Below are 15,473 nucleotides of genomic sequence, written 5' to 3' on the forward strand. Positions count from 1 at the left end.
AGGGAAGGAGGGGGTGGAAGCCGGGCCGGGGCGGCCAGCAGGCAATTTGCATGAGAGACAGACTGGGAATGAGCTGGAGTGGGCGCCTCTCCGCGCACACAGAGCGGGGCAGGAGGGGGAGGAGGGAGCTGCCGCCGCCGGGGAGAGGCGGCGAACTCCGGGCAAAGTTTGGTGCCGCGGGCCCGAGGCGCTGAGGCACCGGTGGGCCGGGCGAGCGGAGCGGCGCGGCGCCGGGCCAGGCGAGGCCACCGCCGCCCGGGGCCGGGCTTTGTGCTGCCCGCGGCGCGGCGGGGCCTGCGCGGGGGGCGGCGGGGCGAGCGCGGAGCCAGCGGCGGGGCGCTGCCGGCCCTGCCGGGCGAGCCAGCATGTCCTCCATCCTGCCTTTCACTCCTCCCATCGTCAAGCGGCTCCTGGGCTGGAAGAAAGGGGAGCAGAACGGACAGGAGGAGAAATGGTGCGAGAAAGCGGTGAAGAGCCTGGTGAAGAAGCTGAAGAAGACGGGGCAGCTGGACGAGCTGGAGAAGGCGATCACCACGCAGAACATCAACACCAAGTGCATCACCATCCCCAGGTAGGGGGGGAGCACACCAACCGAGGGGCACAGCCGCCCGGGCACGGCAGCCCCCCCGCACGGCCGCCCCTGCGGGTCCCCCCGGGGCGGGCACGGCGGTGCTCGGAGGCCCTTCGGTAGCAGCTTTCTCCCGAGGGGCTCGGCATGCTCTGGCACAGCCTGGTAGAGGGCTTGTTTTGCTTTCCAGCCCCGCTGCACTCCGGTGCGGTGTTAGTTCTCTCCTGCATGCTCTATCCTGGCTCTATATATAGTGTTTTTTTTAAAAAAAATAACTGGCTACAGAATTGGATTACTGTCTAGTAACAAGAGAGGAAGAAAGGAAGAGGGGAATGTAGGGGAGAAAATATGTCTCCAGCCGAGATTAAAAAAAAAAAGTTGGAAGGGCCCTGGATTACAGTTATACTTACTGTGGATACTCACATTGTCAAAAGTTTCAGCGTGTTTCTCTAGTGCTGTTACATTAAGATTTTCTTTTGATTAATGTATCAGGAAAAAGGTTTTGTTTGGGTTGCTTGGTTTCTTCCATATTAGCTAGACAGATATTACTCTGAAGAGGTCATTTAGAGCCCTGCTGTGCATATGTTTTAAAATTACTTTTTAAATCGGGAATGCAAATGGCATGGCTGAAGGGGATTGTTTGGAGTGCAAAAAAGCATGTGAGGGTGAATATAACTGATTTTTTTTTTCATTTTTTGAATTAACGAAGATTTTATTTTTAGCTTCTGTTCCGAGATCAATCCGTAAGACCATTATAAATCATAAAGGACGTGTATATAAGTATCCCATCTAAAAAATTTCCCGAGTAACTTTCAGATAGCTGGCCACAGGCGGTGTTTTATTGCTGAAGATTTGTTGATTTCTGTGAGCTCAGCCAGATGACTGCTGAGTCTGTTACTGATTGTTGTTTGAGGGTACTTTTTTTTTTTTCCAAACAAAGGCCAAAGTTCATCCCAAATATTTGAATGCTGCATAATTGTATGCTTCTGCGTGAGAAGATATCTGTGTGTGTGTGTATTCATGCTTCTCTCTCGCGCAAACAAATGTATGCTTTCTTGGTTGTCAGAATGATTTAATATGCAGTAGCTAATACAAAGCAGCATCTGTTGCGTGAAAAAGTGAAGCAAGTAGCTTAGAAATGCGGATATTTGGAACTCCTAAAATTTTCTTCCAACAACTATAGTGGTTTTTTTAAAGGAAAAATAAAGTCTCCTTATCTCTTTGGTGCTGAATGACTGTGGTTAAGATTTTGGCCAGTAATGCAAACAGAGCTCCCAGCCTTTGTTAGAGTTACTCTGGCTTCGCCTAGTTGAAGCAGAAATCAAAACCTGTAGAGTTACCACCTGATACAAGTGCCTTAAACCCTATATTTTTAAATTCTTGGTAAGCAGTGTGCTTTCCACATAGATAACACCCTATTTAAACCACTTCCCTGAAATACTTACTATTTCAAAAGAAGAAAATGACTTGAGCAGCCCTGCTGATGTGACCTGGGTATTGGGTCTAGCTGATGCTGTCCTTAGGGAGCAGAGCATGAAGCCTCTTGGTACTTCTTTTTACTAGTAACAAGGTGGTTTAGATAAGGGAGGAAGGTTTTGATATTTTATGATTCAAAGCAAGCAGAGATGCGTGGAGTACAATGCTTTAATTTAGAAAAATAATTTGGGAGGTTGAAAATAAATAACCACACAAGCAGATACCACAAGTCATAAACATTATCACCTCCAGACATTGTCCTGGCTGTTCCTACTGTGCACCAGTGAAATGTCTGTTTCTCCTAGACCTTGCTCTGTTAAAGGAAATCTGTACAGAAAATAAAAGAATTTCATGTTCACTTATGACACAGAGCCTGGATCCTGCAGATCTTAAACCTTGGTGTAGCTCCTTATGCCTTGGTTCTAGTTCTTAAACATGACACTTCATATGTACTTTTATTTTTGTTTAGCATGTATATTACAGAGATCCAAATGAGTGTGGTTAGGTTAGGCTGTGCTGGACCCTTGTTAGCAGCATACTGAGAGGTTAATATCTATATATCAGAGATTGGGTAATGGTGTGGAAATGTGAAACAGCTTGTCTAGAAGTCAATGGCAGAGCTGGAACTATAGCCAGGCCTTGTGACTTTGAGCTGTGTCTTCTCCTCTGGACTCTGCTCTTTGTCCTAATGTATCTGTGAATCTGGTTATTGTATCACTTGAAATTAGCATTTGCAAGACAATTTTAGTATGGTTTTAGGTTGTTTTTTTTTTAAATAATTCTACATATGTCATTTCACTATTGAGTCAAATAAATATGTTGGGGGGAAAAAAGGGGGGAAAACCATCATTGCGAATTAGATCATGTTGTGCATTGTCTGTAATGCATCAGTAGACTGAATTACAGTGGAGCTATGCCAGTGATGACTCTGGCCCAGCAGGAGTAGGGTAAGTCCAAAATTAGCTATTGTATCCATGAGACGAAGCAAGTTTCAGATGTAAAAGTGCTTGAGCTTTGGAGAAACATTGCTCACAAGAATAAGGGCTACGCAGCAAATTCCTGTGGGATCAGGTAGGATTGTTTTAAGAAAGAAAATTAATTTTTGTTGTAGGGCTAAGGAAGTAGAATACCAAATTTATTCCTGCTGTCATTTTTATCTACTTGGAACTGGAAATATACATACTACATTCTATCTCCTGATGGATTATTAAACAATGAATAATTTATTTGCTTGTGTATTTGTTCAGCATGTATTACTTTTCCAAGTGCTCCATTTGTAAGATGATGTGACAGACACCTCAGGCCCCAGGTTTTCTGTTGGAAGGACCTGTGGCAGACAGCAAAAGGCTGCAGAGCCCTTCAAGGATTTCAGTGTAACACTCTGATGTTGGCAGGAATTTTCCTTCTTGTTTTTTTCTACTGCAGCAGGAAGTAATTTCCACCTGACAAACCTACCAGTCTCAGACCGTCTGATTGTTTCTTGTGCCACAGTTACTGGTGCTCGACAGAATGGCTTGTTTAAAGGACCTTCCTCCCTCCCTCGTCTGTCACGCTGCTGCTGAAGCCCGTCCTTCTCCAGAAGGGAGCCGCCTTTAAACCTCTGTGCACTAAGCTGGTGGGCTTTGATGTCAGGAGCTGACCTAGTGAGTTGTAGCAAGCTGGGTCTGCGTGACAGTCTGACATTTTTTCATACTGTGATGGGTGATAAAGTTGAAAACTGACATTCTTTAGCACGTTGAAATATATCCTTTGTAGTAGTTGTGTTGACCTTGAAAGCCCAGCTTTGAGGATGCGTGTTTTCATCACTTTTCAGACAAGCTTGAGGATGGTGTGCCATTAGCACACACCCCAGCACAGCCGGGTGTTTGAATGTGCAGCCTCTCTAATTGACTCTGTGAGCAAGCTCAGGTCTACTCCAGCTGCTGTCAGATTTTTTTCAATTTTTGGTGACTCTATTTGCTTCTGAGACCAAAGAGTACAGTAAGCTTGGTATCTGATGGCAGCAAAGTCTACAGCTGACATTACTACATACCTGCAGAACCCTATGGACTTCACCCTTGGGAGAAGAGCAATGAGTTTCTAATACTATTCCTGATCTGAAGAGAGGCCATGCTGTGCACTGGACAAATTATCAGCATTTTGCTCTGGAAATAAAGTGTGTTAGGCTGAACTGTGATGAGTGTTTAACTCAGCCTATATAGGGATCTGAACTGCAGAAGCCAGGAACATGTGATGAGCATTTAGTAATTTCTAAAAGCTGTACAGTATATATAGTCTTGCTGATATGAGGTGAGATAGTAAATGCTTTGTTTTACCATTATTAGTGGTAATACACATACTAAGACATAAATCTCATGACATTTTGTAATATATTTTCATATGCATATTTTTCTTTTGAACCTATTACTATATTTATTTTTTTTTGTATCACCAGTGGTTTTAGGGGAGCCAGGATTCCTGCATGTAAGGAACACCTTCTTTTAAGTGGTGGGTTTTTTTAATTTAGAAAATAGTTTTGAAGAGAAGTGGATATTATTTCTCGTAGAACTCATCTGATAAGGATAGAATGTATCAACTGAAATGGAAACATGGCACATTTGCTTTATAAAAGCAGCTGAACAAGGTGTTCCTTAAATGATTTACATTTTAGCAGGGAAAACCGGGATAATATATAAGTGATTTTAGGAACATCTTGGGTGTGAGCATACCTTCTGTTGTGTTGGTAGTTGACTGGACAATATTTACAAGAATTGACCATGTTCTTAGGGTTGTCTTGATGCCAGGAAAATACAAAAACTGTAAATATAGTAAGTTGCAGAGGCCTGTCTGCAAGACTGTGAAGTGTGTTCTTCTTTTGAGACTGGTGCCCACCTGGTTTCAGTAACAAGCAAAGGACCAGTCATAGTTTTGTGTGTCCACACACAAATCTGTATATTTTTTAATGCCAATTTTAAACTACCTTGGTTTCAGTTTGGCCCGTCCCTGTATGTGAGGAGCTTTAATATTGCGTAGACTTGTTTAAGAGTGTCAGCACTTAAGATTAGGTTGGTGGAACGGTGGTGCACTGGAGGTGATTACAGTGCAGTCCCTGTGTGCAAACACACTCTAGCTGCCATTACACTTGTTAGCTCCCTCTTGCCGGTAATTTTACTGCTACAAAACTGTGTGCACTAACCTGTGTACTGACCTAGCTTTATGGGCAGGTTTTTACAGCCCTATCCTAACCTTTGTGCTGCCATGACTGTGCTGCTAGCAGTACCCACATGAGCTAGCTTAGCTGTGGCAGTGATAGCTGCAGGGTAGACCCCGCTTTGCAACTGTTTGTAACAAGCTTTTGTGGCATTAATGTGACTGCAGATCAGGTCTAAGAGTGAAAATACAGTAGGTAAGTGGACAGAGGCCTTTAGTCAGGTGTACTTTCTGCCTGCAGTCCCACTTGTCCATCAGTACCTCTCTGCTCTTCCTCCTTGTCATCTCCCCAAAGGTCCCACCCTGCTCTCCAGACACAGAGGTTTCTGCTCCCCGCAGCCACTCCACAGAATCACAGAATCAATCAGGTTGGAAGAGCCCTCTGGGCTCTTCGAGTCCAACCATTGCCCTGACACCACCATGGCAACTAGACCAGGGCACTAAGTGCCGTGTCCAGGCTTTTCTTAAACCCCTCCAGAGATGGTGACTCCACCACCTCCCTGGGCAGCCCCTTCCAACGGCTAATGACCCTTGCTGAGAAGAAATGCTTCCTAATGTCCAACCTGACCCTCCCCTGGCGAAGCTTGAGGCTGTGTCCTCTTGTCCTGTCGCTGGTTGCCTGGGAGAAGAGGCCAACTCCCACTCCACTACAACCTCCCTTCAGGTAGTTGTAGACTGCATCAGAGTTACTGCCTCTTGTATGAGCCTGGATAATAGCATGTGTAGTTGACTTCTAGTCCACTCTACACCATTTAAGAAAACAAAATGCTACTGTTAAGCTAAAGCAGCGATGTCGATACAACCAGTTAGGGAGCCACTACGCATTCCGTTATGTTGGCAGAGACAAGGGACTGGGGAAAGGAGGGAGGTCGGGAGAAGGGGTTGTCCAGCATCGCAGCCCCTTCCCTCAGAGCGGTTGCTGCTGGAATAGCACATCAGACCCAGCCCTTAGTAAGACGTCCTCTGAAATTTGTAATCTCTGTCAGCAGCCAATACAATTCAAAACCTTTTGTCAATATAGATGTTATCTTTTTCCTGAGATGGGCAGGCTAGCTAACATCTTGATTAAAAACTGGTGGTAAAACTCCTCTTGACTTGAAAGACAACAGAGCAGTGTTTATATATAAACATTGATAGGCGAAGGGGAAAAAAGATATTTTACTATTTGTTGAGATGTTTTCAAATATTAATATCTTTGCCTCTTTTTCTTCCCCCTTTTCTCAAGAGACTAAAATATTTAAAATAGCTTCGGAAAGGGCTCATAAGATTCTCATTATATTGTGTAGTAAGTGTTGAATCTTTGTGAAATAAAATGTTTAAAATGGTTGCTTAACTTTTATAGTATTAGGAAAAGACCCTGAACATTGCAGTCATTTAAATATAATGAGAAATAAATGCAAAAAATTGATGAAATCAAGAAATACACACTGTACGGGATTATCACATCAGGGATCCAATTAAAATGAGCTCTTCTAATAAATATTGGTTTAATAATGTAAACTTGCGATAGCTATATTATTGCAACAAAAATAAAATTAACAAGATTTAATGGACTGAGCAGCCATTAATTTTCACTTGTTAATTTATTAGGAGCTTCTAATGCTGTTAGATGCACAATAATGCCATTATCCAGCATGAACTACTTTATGAAATAAATAGGGCTAAACCGTGCTTGAATTAAATTGAAATCAGATTTTATTCCCAAATTATCGTTTTCTGTTTTTTATTTTTTTTTTCTGGCTTTCCTCTATTGAGTGCAATTAAATTTTCAGGGATGGGATGCAGCAGTCTCTTCCAGTAAGGCTTATGAATAGTCCTAATTAACTTTTGTCCTTGTCTGCCTTGATGTGCTGTGTAAAAAGCTTTTTCCAGTCCAAAGCTGATTGTGCTGATTGGCAGTGAAGAGAGCAGACAGGAGCGAGGGGAATAAAGACAGGGCAGAGGTTCTTGTCCAGACACTCCAGTTCTAGTAGGCTGACTCCACCAAGCTTAGCAAATGTTTGCTAATTACATTTTGTTACATGCAGCTTGAGTCCAAACATAAAGACAAGGAAGTTGTTAATAATTGGGCTCTTGTACTTGTCACTGGGAGCACAACTTTCTGTGTAACTGAAGAGACAATAATGTGTCAATTATTGCAGTTCGTACTGCTTTTAAAGATGGTTTGAAGCCTTTTAGACCAGAACCTCATTTGCTCACACATCTCTTTGCCATCACTGTCAGAACGGTGGGACTTGCCCTTAGGCAAGCAGGGAAGTTTGATTACTAGTGGTACTGGGGCTCTGTAGAAACAGAATAAAAAGCCAGAGCTCGCTTTTCTTTCTATATTAAAGGCTTGATCCTTCAGAAGCGTAGGTCACAAATGTGAGCAGGGATAAACTACTCGTGTGTGGTAACAGGAGCCCTATTAAACAAATAAACAAAAAAAGGGTAACCCTTATCTTCAGAAGAGCCCAGGCAGGTAAGAAAAAGTAACTCCCTGCTTTTTAGAGGATCACCCAGGAATTGTGTGAGCTCCAGAATATGAAATCTTCATAGTCAACTGAGCAGCCCCCTTAAACCTAAGCTGCTGTAGCTGCTCTGTTTCAGGTGTCCAAATTTGCTCATTTAGTGACAAGGTAGGTTTGCTTATCCTACATGGCTGTGCGTGGTGCAGACAGACTTTAGGCTATTCAAAATTAGTAGGTCAGGAAATCTGTGGGATTGTGTGCCCCAGCAATTGCTCCAAGTGTTGAACCATCATTCCTTTCTCTACAGGGGAGAATTTCCACGTGATTGCTGATACTGGCCTTGCTCACATCAAGGGCGCACTTCTGGAGTAGCAGGTGACAGTGGATAGGAGAGCAATGGGGAAAGGACATGGGGAAATACAGGGAGAAAATGGTAATTGTTGCTTGTGAGTCTGGTTCTTCAACCTGCTTGTGTTCAGAATCATGCTGTTCCACGAGGAGTTAATTTTTAAAGTCTTAGGAGCTGCTGTTGATGTGGAAGACATGACGGAATTATAAATCTCATTGGTGAGGCTCGTGAAAGAACATACTTCCAGTAAAATCTGCCTGTTGGAAATGTAACCTGTGTAAGTCTGGGAAAGGTGAATAGGTCATCCTGATAACTGTTATTTGCGGCTAGAAATACCTTTACAGCTCACTTGCTGTTCAGCACTGAGGTTATGAGGGCAAAGAAGTTTCATGTTTCAGGTAGTCGTGTGACTGGGGTCTGTGTGTGCCTACCTTGTCCTAGGGCACCTGCATGCTCACCACAGATGGGCCGTGTGTCTGACCCTGTGAATGAGAGCATCTACTTTTTGATCTCCAGAGGAATATGCATCAGTTTATGAAAAGTGAGGTCTGTGAATCCTGGAGAGAAGATTTCAGGGGACAAGGTGTCAGGAGAGTCGGTCTATCTGCCTGGGGCCCTTGCTTCTTCCAGCCTTCGGGGTCCTCAGGAAGGAAAGTCTCAGGGTCAAGGTATTAGGTGGACCATCCTTAGCTGACTTCATAATTTGTAGTTATCTAATCTGAAAATTTCATTTACTTTTGCTTACAAATTGTGTCACAGGGAAGGCCAGAGATTATCTTTGAATTGGTGATGTTCGTTAACCGTAACACAATCTTTTTAAAAAAAAGAGCTCAAAAGAGAAATTTCCTCCTTTGCGGCGAAGTTGCAGCCAGCAATGGTTGAATGATGGATGCTGATACTGACTCTCCTTTTTCACAATAAAAGAGGAAAAACTTTGTCCTTCCTGTTCTAGTTGCTTGAACATGAAAAGAGAAATTCACTTACTCTTCACAGATGTAGAACAGTTAAAGTTCACAAAAAATATTGGGCTTAGTAGAAGACATCTGTGGAACATGAAAATGCCTCTTTGTTTTTGTGTTGAATGTGCAACTGTTGTTGCTTTATCTACTTAACAGCTAGAGAACACCTTTTTCCCCAACATTTCCTTTCCCTCCACGACTGGATTTTGTGTTGCTGTGTGGGAAGACCCAACTACAAGCACCTTTGATTTTGTTATACTCGGAAAAAACAGATGTGGTTTTTTTCATAGAGATACAAAGTCTGTGGTTTCCATACATGTGGAACCTGTACAGAAAGGTCCTTTTCTGCTTATTATTTGCTGAACAAATTGTTGTTCCCCTTGAGTCAGATGCATAGCCAATTTGTAGCGCATGTGTAACTATCTGAAAAATTGTATCAGTGTTTAAAAAGACTCTTTGCCTAAATGAAAGGCTAATAAGCAGCTGGAGTCTGAGTCTTTTCCCACTCTTTTTGCATTTGTTTAATTACATGGATTTCAGTAAACTTACTTCTGGTTTACATGCAAGTGAAAGGAGAGTCAGGCCAGCAGAAGCAAGCAGTGAACTGAAAACAGAGGATAGAGGTGTTTGTAGGTTGAATATTATCCAGTTTTCTCTTTTAAATTTAGGGCTTTTGGGGCTTCTCTGGATTCTTCTTTGCAGGACTTGAAGCCTGCCTAGCAGAGCCTATGAGACCTCAGGGCTCCAGTCCCAGAAAGACTGGACTTGTTGGCCCTGGGCTGGAAATCTGGCAGGAAGCCAGGCAGGATTTAGCTGGAAGTTTGTTGAAAATTATATTCTCTGCAAAGCATTTCATTTTTGGAGGAGTTCTTGCTCATGTTTCATGGGGGTTTTCTGATGGGCACTAGTGTGGCTTGGCAGAGGCCCTGCACATTTTGTAGCAGAGATACCATTGGCAGCGGGTTTGGCATTGGCAGTGGCTCCTGATCTGGTGCCTGTGCAGAAGGTGGCATTTGGCAGTTCTCACTATGGGTTTTTTTGCTTGTTTGTTCTTTTTTAACCATTTTTAACCACCTTGCATATCAACAGTGAAGCCCTTATAATGTGCTGCCTCCCTGAGCCCCCTTCCCACCTCCCCTGCTACACAGCAATACAAATACAGGAAGGAGTAGGGGTTTCCTCTTGCATGCCCTTCATAAAGCCCACCCACAATTACAGGCCTTGAGCTCAGAAGAGTACAAGGTCTGTTAATAACATCTATCCTTTCTTTCTTCTCCCACAGTCAGCAGCCTGTTGGAGGAAAGGTCTAGAATAATTATCGGAGTTGGCCTGGAACCTTCAAGCGAAACTCCAGTGAACTCTGGAGACCCCAGGTTAATTACCTTGTTAGAGTTTCATGGGCTTGCAATGGTGAAACTTGCATAGATTTGGCTAATCTTTCTCCATATCTGCTTCATGGGCCTAAATTTACCTGACTCATTGAACATAAGCTTCACCACAAGTCAAAGCTGTCTTATTGTCTGTTAATGTTCTTGTTTTCTGTTCAAAATTTTCTGGCTTTTTTTTTTTTTTTAATGGCCAGTGGAGTCTTTGCAGAAGATGACAGAATGGTGGAAAGTGGAAACCAGCTGATTTGAAACCACTGCATTAGAAACAAGCTTTACAAAACAACTTAATGTAATTTTTTTTTTAAATGTAGGTAATTGCTGTCTGATTATCAAAGCTAATACTACTTTATAGCTGATTTCTGTCGCCAGTAAAAGCCTGCTGGCAGTCTGCAAACTGTTTTGAGCTTTGCTCTGAATTAGATGCTGTAAATACGTGTGTGTAGGTAGGCACAGCTGATCAATGAAGCTTTTTCCCAAATCTGGTTTTGCTTGTTTGGTAGAACTATAGGCTGAAAGTTCATGTGGAGAGTTGCAACTGCATATTTGTTTTTCCCAGTCATAACTGAATTAAGATAGGTTTTCAGTTGTGGATTACTGCCTAATGACTGTACGTTGTGGTTAGGGAAGACTGAAAACATAAGGTTTTGTTCCATACCACTGTGTAACATTAAGCAAAAAGTTTAACCTGCTTGTACCTCACTCTTAACTGCCCAGCAAATGCAGTAGTTGCCTCACAAGGATGTCAGAGAATTTAATAAGTTGTGAAAAGCTCTTAAAACCTCGAGAGGTGAACTGTTGCAAAACGCAATACTTTGCCACTCTCGAAAGCTTTCCGTGGCTGTTCAGCACCTCAGTCGTACTAAGAAAGCAGTTTTAATTTCTGTTGGAAACTTTCTTTGAAAATATGTATGTGCTACGTCAGTGAGAATATTAGAATTCCATAGATGCTTAGCGGTAAACCTTAACTGGGTTTGCATAATATTTATCTATTCATCTCTGTGCTGGTGCCTCCTGTACACAGGGAATATTTTGACTGGTTGATACACATCATACCACAGTGGTCTGCTACTGAGCTTAAGTTGGAAGTCTGTTAGCACAAGTCCAGAGGAAACACTATACATGTTGCCTCATGTTTTCATTTAAGTAATGTTAAATAACCATATGTGAATTTAATGCCATCCAAATACAAATGTTAGATGAAATAAATGTGTGTCTGTCAAGCGATTGTGCTGCTGTTAGTGGACTTTCACACAGCAACACGAGTTGGAAAAACGAAGCATTTCTATACCTATAGCTGTGTCTTTTACTGACCATTTTGGCAGCCACATCTATTTGCTTTTTAACTCCTTTGCATCTGAAGACTTCTGGTGAATTGTTCTGAAAGAGTTGACTGAAAACTAATAGCTGGCCATCTGGCTGGAAACAACATTATTAATTAAGCTTTCTCTTTTAAATCATTTACAAGTTTGAAATAAATGCTCTTTTCAAAGGTATTGAAGCAAGTTGAATTTGAATTCTTGCTGTGGGAAATAGTGTATTTAATGTATCCCATCAGTAAAATTAAGGATCAAGAAGTAATGCTTGGGATGATGATTACTTAGATTTCCTAAGAGTAAAACAACCTCCGGATTAGTCCTTGTGTGTTTTAGATTGTTACTTTCTATGGAGGACAACAATTAAGCTCAGATGCTCTCAGCTACTCCCATTTAAAAATTAATATAAATCTTTACTATGCAAAATTCATTGAGTCCTTTTAAAGACCTTTTCATTATGGTCATTCCCCAACCCGTTGAAGGGCCCATGCCCTGTTGAAGGGAAAATGTTTGTGACTTCTCATTTTATACCATAGATCTTCGAGTCCTTTATAGCAGAAGGATTTTTGTCCCCTTTTGATGATGGGAAGAGTGAAGTTCTGAGAACTTGGTTCACTTACCTGAGGTCCATGGGGGGCAGAGACAAAGCAACATTTAGGGTGCAGACATCCTAAGGCCTGCTACAGTGTTCCATATACAAGGTCAAAGTGGCGTTACTCTTGAGAGTGCATCTTCCCAAGCTCTGGATCGGAAACAGGAGCCAGTTTGAAAGCTGCTCTTTCTGACTCATACCAATAATTCATAATGTAGCATTGATAATTATATTAATAGAACTAATTTTCAATTAAATACAGGAAGAGGCCTGTAGCATTTTAGAATCATAAAATGGTTTGGATTGGAAGGGACCTTCAAGGATCATCTAGTCCAGCCCCCTGCCATAGCCAGGGACATCTTTTACTAGACCAGTGTTCTATAGCATTGACATCAAGTTCACTACAAAAGGGAGGGCTTGCTGGGGAGGAGCTGGGGTTTTGTTTGCTCTCCTCTCTTCCTCATTGCCAACGATTGCTACTCCTGGAGCAACTTGCCAGCGCTCTGTAGATAAGTACAATTTTGTGTGTTTTGTGTTGTCATTGATATTGGTTTCTTTGTTTTATTAAATCTGTTTAACTTCAAACCCATGACTCTCCTTCCTTTTCCCAATTCCCTTCCTTGGTCAGGGAAGGGACATTGGGTGAGAGAAAAACTGTTTATTGTTTAGCCCTGGGTGCGAGCTAAAGGAAGACAGGCATTCACAACTGCTCTGGGGAACCTCCACACAAAGAAAGTATGAAAGTGCTGAGGGTACACCTCCTTGGATACTCGAGAGATGGTATTTCATTATGCTTGCATGTTTTCTAGACTTTCTGCATAACTGATATAACAGTATAACTGATGAGTACAGCTCCTCATTGGCTTGATTTTTCGGTACCTTAAAGGGTACCTGGCAATTCCTACTGCTATGTCTGAGGGCCAGAAGAACAGTCGCAAAGGGAAAACCCTTAAATAATGTTCTGGGTTAAAAGAATAGTTTCATGTAAACATCCCTTCAGTTTCCTCTCTTTAGTTCTCGCTGTAAAATATTTTTCGCTGTAAAATATTGGTGTGTGTCAGACACAAATGAACCCGCAGAAGCAAGTGAAGGCCTTGGAAATTATGGCCTGAAATTGAGTTTTGTAAGTCAGTGCTTTGCATGCCAGGCTCTACTGGTTTGAAAGCCCTGTTGAGATAGCTGCTTCTAAACAGGAATAAAAATAGACATTTGAGTGTTCTGATTTTAGAGAGAGAAAAAAAAAAAAGCATTTATTGGATTATGATTGGCTGGTGACTTTGAACCTGGAGACAGTTTTATATTACAGAGCTTCTCACTCTGCTTATTCTCTCAGTTCCTGTTCTCCCCCCTCTTTTTTTTTTTTGTCCCCTCTTGCTTTCTATTTTTAGGATGGCATTTCAGAGTTTCTGCTGTACTGGCAGGCCAGCTATTCCAGAAGAAAAAGAAAGAGCAAAGGTGGGAGGTAGAGCTAATGAGCACTAATAGTCTGTTATTAATTTGGCTTTTGAGTGCTTATCTTCAAAGTTTAAATGTTTCCAATTTCTCTGATAGTCGATGAAAGCTCTGCTTGCCCTTGAACCATTGATTACATGCATTTTGACAGTCTTTGTGCACTTCAGTAGAAGAGAGGAAAAGTAGGAAGTTTAGGACTGGAGAGAGGCCATTGGAAGTTTTAGGACCATTCTTTGTGCATTTTCTATTTTTTTTGTATATGTGTGTATATATATTATTTTTTTAATATAAATGCAAATAAATAAATAAAAACTTGTGTCCAGTAGAATTAGCTTCAAATAGAAACTGATATTTTAATTAGCCATTCTATGGAGGGAAAAAAAAAAAGAAAGTATTGTAACTTCATTAAAAAAAAAATGTTAATAGTCTATTAACATTTGAATAAGGTAAGAATAGCCCTTGTTTAGTATGTACATGTGCCTGCATAAATGAAATGATGGGATAATGGTTTTCCAGTCAGCTCTAATGCTGATCAGAGATTTGACTTGCTTCAAGGGTGTAAAAGCAAGGAGAGGGAATTGGGCAGGGAGGGAGCAGCTGGTGCATATGGATGCGAAATTCCTCCATCCCTCCTGGTGAAGGGGCTGTGATGGTGTGTGGCCCTGCTAAAGCTGTTTGCTGAGATGCAGCTGACCCTGGGCTTTTTGCTAATTTGTGCCTTTGTGACTTGCATTCTCCTGTGTGTGTGTGTTTTTCTTTGTTTGTTTAGGGGTTGGGGTGGTTTTTTTGTTTAAATATTATTTTTCTTCCTCGTGCTGTGTCTAAGAACCTTAAACAACAGGGAAAGATGGTTACTTGGAGGGCAAGGAAATGAACAAAAATGTTCTTTGTTATGAAAGCAAAAGGTATTACTTAGTGTGACAACGTGTAAAATAGTCTGGGCATAGGTGTTCTTGTTTTTGAAGCCTGAGTGGGACTTGATTTTTGTTATTTGTTCAATAAGTCATATTTTTTCATCTTTGTGACTTCAGGGCTGTCGTTTTTGCACGTGCAGAGCAGCTCTGAATTTATATCACTATGAGAGAATAACTAGGGAAGCGTAAAAGCCTTTGTCGCACTTTTGCTTTAGAATCAGGTCTTGATTTTACAAATCGTATCGTATTTCATCGTTAATTTTGGTTTGCAGTCACTGTGCTACTTGGAGCTATGAAGAATATTTTTCTAGGTTCACTGGAGGGTTGAGTGTTGTCGAAAGTTGGTCCAGTGTAACAGCGTATGTAATCTATTGCTATAAATTAAATCACTGAAGAATTATTTTTAGAAGACAAGGATTATTTCAAAACACAGACCATAACTTTTCTAACAGTGATTCAGTAACTTATTCCTGTTGGTTAAAAATTGCACCTCATGTTGAGTTGGATCCAATGCTAGCTTGCAGGATTTAAAAAAAAATTTATTTTTACAGCAAGTGAGGTGGTCCCTCAAAGGTACTTCAGAGAGAAACACGTCCCTTGGTTCGCAAACCGATACGTGTAGTTTGTTTTGTAGCTGTCGTGGGGACTGAGGTCTGCTGCCTGGTCTGAAGCTGGCAATCCTTTGGGAATGCAGGGTACGGGCTTGCTCATAGGATAACCTTTCTCCAGTTTTGTTTTCTGGTGGTGTCTTCTGGCACAAAAGACTGGAGGAGGAGTAAGAAAGCGAAGTGTTTAAAATTTGCATATGTTTACATCTACTGCA

The 15,473-nt window shown here is 41.8% G+C and overlaps 1 protein-coding gene across 1 annotated transcript in view; it reads left to right on the forward strand.

Moving 5' to 3' along the window:
* Positions 1 to 312: 312 nt before the first annotated feature.
* The window catches only part of SMAD3 (SMAD family member 3), an 81,343-nt gene continuing 66,182 nt past the window's right edge, over positions 313 to 15,473 (forward strand). The window contains exon 1 of the mRNA XM_068410098.1: positions 313 to 571. Within this exon, the coding sequence (XP_068266199.1) occupies positions 366 to 571 (206 nt within the window). The 5' untranslated portion in view covers positions 313 to 365. The remainder of the gene's footprint in view (positions 572 to 15,473) is intronic.

The sequence above is a fragment of the Nyctibius grandis genome, chromosome 11 (genome assembly GCF_013368605.1).
Source record: "Nyctibius grandis isolate bNycGra1 chromosome 11, bNycGra1.pri, whole genome shotgun sequence".
Lineage (NCBI taxonomy): Eukaryota > Metazoa > Chordata > Aves > Nyctibiiformes > Nyctibiidae > Nyctibius > Nyctibius grandis.